General features: G+C 35.4%; 1 protein-coding gene across 7 annotated transcripts; it reads right to left on the bottom strand.

Moving 5' to 3' along the window:
• Window positions 1-27: 27 nt before the first annotated feature.
• LOC108754558 (ATP-dependent 6-phosphofructokinase) lies at window positions 28-9,328 on the bottom strand. Of its 7 annotated transcripts, none has more exons than XM_018496968.1 (17): window positions 9,226-9,328; window positions 8,953-9,081; window positions 5,587-5,701; window positions 5,353-5,504; window positions 5,084-5,273; window positions 4,788-4,998; window positions 4,458-4,566; window positions 2,850-3,038; window positions 2,433-2,623; window positions 2,269-2,347; window positions 2,041-2,067; window positions 1,587-1,688; window positions 1,307-1,513; window positions 1,076-1,228; window positions 676-1,000; window positions 360-582; window positions 137-281 (listed from the first exon to the last, which is right to left on the bottom strand). In XM_018496968.1, exons 3-17 carry the CDS (start codon window positions 5,678-5,680, stop codon window positions 137-139), a joined length of 2,397 nt encoding a protein of 798 aa, XP_018352470.1. In that variant the 5' UTR covers window positions 5,681-5,701; window positions 8,953-9,081; window positions 9,226-9,328. The 7 variants fall into 7 exon arrangements, with proteins under 7 accessions (XP_018352476.1, XP_018352474.1, XP_018352472.1 ...); XM_018496969.1 differs by having other exon boundaries at window positions 8,953-9,037; XM_018496972.1 differs by lacking the exon at window positions 4,458-4,566 and adding an exon at window positions 3,551-3,659 and having other exon boundaries at window positions 29-281; window positions 8,953-9,328.
• Between the last annotated feature and the right edge of the window lie 136 nt (window positions 9,329-9,464).

Genomic DNA, 9,464 nt, shown 5'->3' with positions numbered 1-9,464 from the left:
CATCACATAATTTATATATATATATATATAGATATCAATACTGAGATACTTAATAATCGGCACCAGCTACTGTTTCACACGATTAGCAACATTATGTTATCTACTGCGGTGCTCTTTAAGAGATTAATCTCACAGTTTATACAAGAGGCGGATCCTTCTGTTGATCCATCTCTTCGACGGTTATGTAAAGACCCTCCTCTTCATACGTCGATTCATGCTTCGCCAATACCTTCAGCAAAGGACGCAGCTTCATCCACCATTGATACGTCGGAATGCGATGTCTAATAAATTTTATAAAGTATTACGTTATGTATAGAAAATTAATTACGATTCATTAGGAAGTTCAATAAGATACGCACTCAAAGTCAGTAACTTCAATAAGTTCCGTGAATGGCGTGTATCTATACTGACGTCTGACAATACCAAGCATCACCGCACTGTCCGCTGCCGTAGTGAACGTTTTACCGTCAGGGCTGGTACATTTTCTCAATTTATCACTAAACCATTCCACTGCTTTAGAGCCCATTTTTGTACCTAAGTTACGATCAAAAGGCGTCGGTGAGCCTCCTTGTTGCATGTGACCTAAAACAGAAAGATACAGTGACAATAAAAATTAATTGTACATTAAATGAAATGTCAAATCGCTTAAAAGAATAGCGAATGAAAAATGCCTACCGAGTATGTTTCTTCTACAACTGAATAAACCTTTTCCTTCTTCGCTGAAAAGTCTGAATGTAAATTCTGTATTGTAATTTTCGTTAGCGTTTTCGTTTCTGATGATGAGACCTCTTTCGACGCCTTCCGACATCTTTGCCGCCATTGCAATAACATCTTGATTCAAATCCTTGATATTAAATTTCTCCTCATAGATATACGCCGCGTCAGCACCACCGGCTAAACCAGCGATGGTCGCTAGATACCCACAGAAACCACCCATCGTCTCGATGATGAACACGCGACGTTTAGTGCCTTGCGCCGATTGCCGAATACGATCACAGATCTAACAAACAAGTTTATTAGTATGCTATTAAACTTTAAATCTCCAAGTTAAATTTACAAACATCACAGAGCTCACTTCTGTAATTTCATTTGAAGCTGTGTCACAACCTAATGAAAACTCGGTGCCTGGCACATTGTTGCTAATAGTCGCAGGAATCATAGCGATAGGAATTTTAAACTCCTCATACTTATCTCTCGCCTTGAAAAATGTAAGACTGGTCTGATAACCCTGGGAATAAAAATATATTTTTATACTGATATTGATCTTTGGACAGGCTCAATGTGCAAGATTCGGCAAATTCGTTACCTCAAATCCACCTATGATGAGCAACGCTTGTATTCCAAATTCTTTGAGCCTCTGAGCGATTTGGGATAATTGATCTTCCGTGGGCGGTGCACGCTTTGTTCCCAATTTTGCGCCACCCTCTGAAACCCAGCCGGTAACAGACGGCCAGTCCATCAATTTCAGTCTACCAGCTATTAGGCCTAGCACTCCGTCGCAGATACCATATACCTACAAGTCAATGGAATTGAGTGTAATAAAAGTACGCAGGATGATATTTAAAATTTTTCGATATGTATTATACTTTGTCGCCTCGATAGATACAATTCCTCACGAAGGAACGAACTGCCGCGTTCATGCCGCAGGATGGCGATCCTATATGCATGACTGCCAATGTATAATTATCCTAAAAACAATAAAATCGCATATATATACTAGATGAAAAACGACACGTCAATCATGCAACGTGCACGGGAAGCTGAAAGATCGCATTTTATGTATGAAATTGCACATTAGATAGCGCACTTCCGTTCCATCTGCCTGCAAGAGGATAATCCGTGAAGTACGGTAAATGACATATATTTCTAACGTAAGATGATATATATTTCGAACATATTGTCTACTTGAAAGGGTTAACTCACTTGTCCACATAAAGTGTATTGCTAAGAGTGGAAAAATGTGCTATCGTTAGGGAGATTGCTCGGTACTATGTACAAAATCTGAGAAGAATATATGCTTATAGATTTTAACTCATTTACCTTCGATAATGCGCGGCCATTAACTTCCTGAAGCAGTATCAAATAATATATGTAATAATTTATGCATTACTCATTATTTTATATGTTAAAGACCCAAAATTCTCACGATATATTTCTATCTACTTCTTTGACGATATTAATGCTACATTAATACCATGTTACAGAAGTTACAGAGTTTTTCGGGTCGTCAGAATAAACTTGTTATTAGATATAAATAGAAAATCGTACCCTATTAGCACCATCTATCAGGTGTGGCGCTTTCAAACGAGTCAGCATTTTGTACGTTTCTAAGTTGCGTGCAAAGCCCCTGGAAGATAAATAAACGCATACATTTATTGATGTACTTAATATTTCATATATTGTGGTATACGTAACGTGTTTTATTCACTCACTTTCCTCGAAGTTGAACAGCAAGATCCCAATTTTTGTCAGCCATTGCCTGCGCTACGGCTTTCGTACGACGAACACATTCCATAAGTGGTAATCTCACAGCTTGATTACCGTCTAATGTGACGACGCAGGCTTCCGTATCGGGTGTTGCCTCCATTAAAGCCATCACAGCTTCAGCTCCCATCCGGCATCCCTGTAACACACATTTATCCCTCAAAAGTGTAACATTTATAATATTGTATTTTATAATATTGTAAATGAGGAAAAACTGAAAACATTAATTAACTTGCTAATTTTTAATTAATTTAAAAACAATTGAATGCGTGTGATTCCCGCGTGTAAATTGTTGTAAAAGCTTCAATTTGTATATTAAAAAATTATATGTACACTTATTAATCCTAAATGGCGCAGTATCTTACCAAAACTCTATCGAAGGCTGAAGGATTACCACCTCTTTGTACATGGCCCAGAACAGTAATTCTCGTATCCTGCTGTAATTTCTCTACGACGACTTTGTGCACTTTTTCAGCAGTGATCGGATCGCCGTTTCTATCGACAGCTCCCTCGGCTACGATAATAATATTAAGCCGTTGACCAGTAAGTCTTTCCTAAAAAAAAGTTGTATAATAACAAAAATCTCTCGTATATCAAAGTTGAAATTTTGCTTACAGAGATTAAAAAGCAGACTGTAAAATAGAGAAGTAAAGAAAATTAAAGATAATAACTTAATAACGATGCAATCATGATTACATAGATTAATAAAAAAAGATATTAAATAGCATTAAAAATGTAGGCCTTTGAATTATATTTAATATTTTTTTATGTTAGAATAATGTTGCACACACACACACACACATACGATGTTATAGCATGCACATTTAAATGAATATTTCTTTCCTATACGAATAGAGAAAAGTCTTCAAAGCATATCGCAAATACATCATCATTCAAAGTAATCAAATCAGAATAAGCAATTAAAATAATTGTGATAAATTACGATGTTAAAAAAATAAAATGTGAATTGCAGGAAACAATGTATGTTGTTCATCTTGCAGGTTGATTCAATCAGAACAATTAAATATGCTTGTTTTAAAAAATTAAAAAAAAAATATTATCGAACCTGCAACAATTTTTTGCACAGCTTGTTGGGCCATTCCTGCTCGGGTGGCCATTCTGGGATGAAAACATAATCAGCCTCGCAACATATAGCTGCCACCAGAGCCAGATAACTGTAATAGTACATTGTAAACCTAACTAAAATTCGACTCTAATGCAATATATAAAAATATTATATAAAATAATGTTACGCGTCATTAATCAATCGTGACCACGTTTGATTATAAATTCATAAAGTTTTGTTTAATCGAAAAATGTAAATAGAAATTAATCTGCGGTAAATTTTCGCATAAATACTAACGGGATGAATGTCAAAAAACGAGAAAATTTCACGCGTAAATGTGATCTGGCTACAATTGATTATCTCAGATACATATCGCATTTAAAAATACAAAAAACAAAAGCGTTTGGACTTCCTCACATATCTTTAAATTTTATTTATTTCGGGCATTAAATAATAATAATTTAAAGTAACGACTGGTTGAGAAACGTGCCTGTCGCAGACCTTGGCATAGCTCCTCGACCCAGTCACCACTTGTCGGAGATTCAGGAATAAAGCAACAGACGGCGTCGGTAGACAAACTTGACGCTAATGTCAGGTACCTGAAAGGCTCTGTCATCTAATTATCTCCAGTACCATCGTACATATCATTATGTTTACTCTATATTACTCTATATTAATTAATGTGCGACAATAAAATGTAAGTATATTTTTCATTTGCATTCCTCTTTACGTCATTATTTAGAGGTATATATACATTCAGGATGTTGTATGATCGAATATTAAATCAGAACACATTTAGCAACTCAAAAAACTGACATATACATAAAAACTCATTCCTCACGTTTAGTCAAGTTAGTAAAAATTAGCAATGCAATCTTTAAAATTTGAGAAAGTCTATCAGACGTGCCTGCGCTAACTTTTTACATAATTTTTCAGGCCAGTCGACAGGAGGCGGACATTCTGGGAAGAAAACATAGTCTGCTTCCGCAGCTAAAGCGCCCACAATAGCCAGATACCTAATCGAAAATCGCTCGTTTATCTATGTTTCATTTCCAGAGTCAATATCGATTCGGTGCGATAATGATATATACACGCTAAATCTCGTGTCCTAAATTGTAATCAACCACGGATAACTTTTCTATTTTTGGAAACTAATAATAATGTATAAAGTCGTTTACCAATGTAAACCTTAAATTATTCTCGCGATATCAAAAATGACAATATATTCTGCACTTACCCGCAGTGACGACCCATGACTTCCATTATAAACGTTCTTTGATGCGAATAAGCTGTGCTGACTATAGCATCGATACTTTCAATGATACGGTGCAATGCGGAGTCGGTACCGATCGTCATATCTGTACCGCAGAAATCGTTATCAATAGAACCTACTAGACCGACAATATGCAGCTGCTTGTATTTCTCGCTCTGTTCGGCAGTTATATCACCTAATGAAAAATAATGCATTAGTCTTCGAGCACGTATGATAGACATCTGGAGAAAGCGACAGTTTCCTAAACGTTCTCTATTTACCAGATTCGACGAGCTCCTTCAGAAGTGCGGGCCATTCTTCCTGGAAGAGATTGGCACCCGTGAGAGAGCCGTCCCCGCCGATCACCACCAAATTAGTGATTCCCAGATTAACCAAATTCTTAGCGGCTTTCTGACGACCGGGACGCTCCCTGAATTCTTGACATCGGGCAGAGCCGATTACAGTGCCACCCTAAAGAAATAAAGAGTATTAAATGTTAATAATATACGAATAAATAATCACGCAATATTTTCAATCCTATAATGTATACCCTGTGAATGATGCAAGATACGGATGACCATGTAGCTTCCTCGATATATTTCCCGCCATCCACCATGCCTTGATAGCCTTCCCTGATAAAATACACCCTGCAACCGAGGTAAATACCCATTCTTACGACTGCTCGTACAGCGGCATTCATTCCTGAAAGACAAAATATCAAAACGTTAATCACGTTTACTTCAAGATACACGCACATGCAATTTATACGATTATTCCGATATACCCTGAGAGTCGCCTCCACTGGTGAATACGGCGATGCCTTTACCCTTGTGACTCCCAGGTTTAATAAACTTCTGAGCTGGCGCGTCTTCAGCCATGTCGCAGTATTGCTTATAACTCTACAATACAAAAATTCAAAGTTAATATTTCTCAGAAGCTATGCTCGCGCTGTTTCTTTTTGTATCTTCTTCATTTTGCGCCGAATGTACTGATAATGTAACAATTTCTATATTTTACTCAGTAACCTAATCAGCACGAATATTAAAAAAAAAATTTTTAATATTTATTTTATACTTTTAATATTAAATATTAAAAATATATTTTATAAACATTGCCTGTACTAATTGGGAAACAAGTAATAGTAAGATGACATCAATGTTATAATTTCCTGAACAATATAACTGTTACATATAACAATTATATTATACATTTATATTAATGAATAGAAAATTATAATATTAATGTAATATTTAGCGATTACTGGTATGCATTATTTTATAATAAATAGAGAAAGTATAAAGAGATCGATAAAGAGACAGTCATAACTTGTTGTCTCGTTATCCGCGGATAATACAAACTCTTGGCATATTCTTCCTCGGCTACGTTAAATTTTATCTCGAACGAAGAGCCAGTAGGTAACTCTTCAACCGATTCAAAGGTGCGCCCCCAGAACATCTGTGTTCAAAAGTAAATTTTCTACGTAAATTCTAACATTTTCTAACATTTGTGCGTAAATTTCTATGTGAGAAAAGGAAAAGAGGAATTGCATTATTATATATTATTATAACGAGCCCAAGCCTGCCTCTGGAAACAATAAAGAAAGCTTTAAATTTTGCATGCTGATCTTGCTCAATCTATCAGGATCGGTTTTCTTCAATACTTCAACGGCGATAGACTTTTGTGAGGAATTTCTGGATATCACCGAAGATCCAATTCTAGTAGAATCCGTTAAACTCTTCTTTGCATCTACATCTCGTACTTCTGCAGTGCTTTCTCGTGTATCTAGATCGTCGTCCAGATCGCTATCACTTTCCGCGTAACCTCCCCGCGTAATCCTTCCCGAATGAATTGCATTTGTACAATGACACTGAACGGCTTTCTGACTTTTAGACATTTTTCTCCGCAGGATAATTTTTACATTAAATTTTAACCTTATTTCAATCAATTCGAGATATGTACATATCACTATTCTACAAGTTCATTCGTAATAAAAAAAACGAAGTCTACTGTGGAATATTTTTGCGAATAAATCATATAAAAATTGATCTTTTGAATTCATTGTATATACTCAATTTAGTATACTTGATGTATGTACTTTAATTTGTGTAACCTCAATTAATACTTTAGCCATAAATAAAAAACATTCTCAATTTATTGCATCATCTTGAAAAAAATCGGTAACAAAAATCAATGGAAAGTAATAAAATATTAAAATTGTTATAAAAATAAATTTTATTTCTCAATAAAAGTATTTTTAATTTATTCTTAATTTTTTTCATTACATACAGAACGTTACTCCAATTTGTAGAGGCACTTTATACTTAACAGTCAAGGCCGTATATGTATATATAAAAAGACATATATAAAAGATATAAATATATAATATATATAACAAAAGAAAAAAAACGCTTTTTCAAATTGACTAGGTTATTTCAATTTTCATAGTAAAGTAATACATAAAAGACAAGGATATGCATGAATATAGTATTTTAATTAACAAAGAATGTAAAAGGATAGATAAGCTCGAATGCTAAGAGTTCCATCACTGAACACTTAAAGAACCTCAGTGTGATGCGGAAAAATCCGGATAAAAGCTGTCGGAACTGGCGCGTTACGACATGCGAGTACCGCATTTTAAAATTAAATAACACGTGTGCGAACGAAATCTGGCTGGGTTTCAAATCGAGAGAAGCAGCATCAACAATTCGCGAGTCGCGAAGTTATCACTGCTCGCCAGCCGGAGAGCTTTTTCCGTCTGGCTTGTCGCGTGACGAGACGTTTTAATTTATATGTTCAAGAGAACAAAATTCTCATATTTTCTGTCTTAAAAAAAGACAGTAAGATCGTCATCGCAACGTTGAAATTCAGTATGACACCGAGATAAAAAACTTGTTCATTTGATTTGTCTTTATTTCTTTCAATAAAAAAGAATATATATTTATTTAAGTAAACAATATATATTTGAATTAATTGTATTATATTTGACTTAAATATATGTATTTAAATCAAATATATAATTATAATTATATCTTTATAATTATATTATATTTGATTTAAATACATACATTTTCCAACGAAAGAAATAAAAACTAAATTTAGTAAAAAAAAAAGGAACAATTTTTTCTCTCAAATGGAATTCGAATTAAAGCGAATATCGAGGACATTGCTCCGATCTCGCGAGTTTCCTTCTGCGACGTGCAATAGCGATAAATAATGATGCGTGAAAGATGCAATTGTGTCATTGCGAGATATATGCTTGGCGCGTACGAGAGATGCAACGAAGTATAATAGATTTCTTGCAACTCTCTCATATATTTCTCTTATGTACTCCTACCCACAATGCAATTTAATTTTAATCTCGGTTTAACTCATTTTTTTCTTCTTCTAGCTCTAAAAATGAGAAAAAAAATAAGAATAAATTAAATTGAAAATTAAATTGTTTTTTTTACAGCTCAATAAGTTTACATTCTTCGTATTTAATCATCCGTTTGCAATCATCATATTTTTATTGTCTCTGTCCAGTCCAAGTTTTTTATTATTCTAGGCTTTTAAATGTGTGGAAAAATTCAAGATTTCTCTTCAATATCTCTGTCACATTACCAAATACCTTTTTACATTACTAAATTTGAGAGTAAAATTTTACTTATGCAAAGAAGAACCCAGATTGTAAACGAATTCAAGTAAAATAGATCATAGTTTTCAGTGTCAATTATATTTTTTTGGTATATAGAATTACAAATACATAATTTTTGGTACATAAAAACTATCAATTTAAAGATATATGTTTGATATATAAAATTATAAATATAAGCGGTATATGTTTGATATGCAGCGAATGTGAAGTCTAGCAATAATAAAAAAACAAACCTCAAGATCAAAATTAATCTATATTGTGGGAGAAATGAGAATAACATTGATCGAATGCGAGAATCGATCGTTAGAAGATAATAACAATTCGTCTGATAATTCTATAATTCCATATCTCTTGCGCAATAATTGTTCATCGAACAATTCAGCATTCGGTGATCAAAACTGCGTCCATGCTATATTTACAAGCGTCACGTGAATCGTTAGCTGTCGTTCTCTCGTAAGTGAGTGATTGGGTCTGCCTAGTCAATGGCAGCTTAACCTAAAAGTAACCTCGGCTCACCTAAAAGAGGATCAAACGGTGAGTGTGAATGCCGCTAGAATTTTCCGAGAAATCCGTGAACTTGTCAGTTTGATGGCGATATCGTCTGAATGCGATGCGGTTTTGGATTCCGAGTCGACGAGGCGCACACTTTGACCGATCAATTGACAGTCGCGTGCAGGTGTCAGGCGTCGCGACGACGACGATGCAACGACAACGGATGTCGGTATGCGCACATGAAAATCAGCAACCGATAGATACTCGCAATCGTCGACGACAAGTGATTCGACTCACCAGAGAAACACAATTGACAATCGCGATGACGACGATGTCCCTCTGTTGCTGACGCTCCTCTGACAGACATCCGTCACCACCGCGCCACGTTCAGCCAACTGAAGGTGACCTTTGGCTAGCCGCGCGTCATCCCCCACCACGCGATCGAACGATTTCGTCACCCCCCACCACAGCGCTTGAACGATTTCGGACGAATCGCGCGCGACGCGGAAGATTCGAATATTATTGGAGCAAACTGA

The sequence above is a fragment of the Trachymyrmex septentrionalis genome, unplaced genomic scaffold, assembly GCF_001594115.1.
Source record: "Trachymyrmex septentrionalis isolate Tsep2-gDNA-1 unplaced genomic scaffold, Tsep1.0 scaffold8, whole genome shotgun sequence".
NCBI classification, from domain to species: domain Eukaryota; kingdom Metazoa; phylum Arthropoda; class Insecta; order Hymenoptera; family Formicidae; genus Trachymyrmex; species Trachymyrmex septentrionalis.
This window is presented reverse-complemented; position numbering and strand designations above follow the sequence as displayed.

What these genes read in the sequence shown, in the direction of transcription:
- LOC108754558 (XM_018496972.1), bottom strand. Translation starts at nt 5,680, where the DNA reads ATGGCTGAAGACGCGCCAGCTCAGAAGTTTATTAAACCTGGGAGTCAC. An exon ending in GTATCTATCGAGGCGACAAA is followed by an intron (nt 1,514 to 1,586) that starts GTATAATACATA and finishes ATTGACTTGTAG; the next exon opens with GTATATGGTATCTGCGACGG. An exon ending in CTTCAAATGAAATTACAGAA is followed by an intron (nt 1,001 to 1,075) that starts GTGAGCTCTGTG and finishes CTTGTTTGTTAG; the next exon opens with ATCTGTGATCGTATTCGGCA.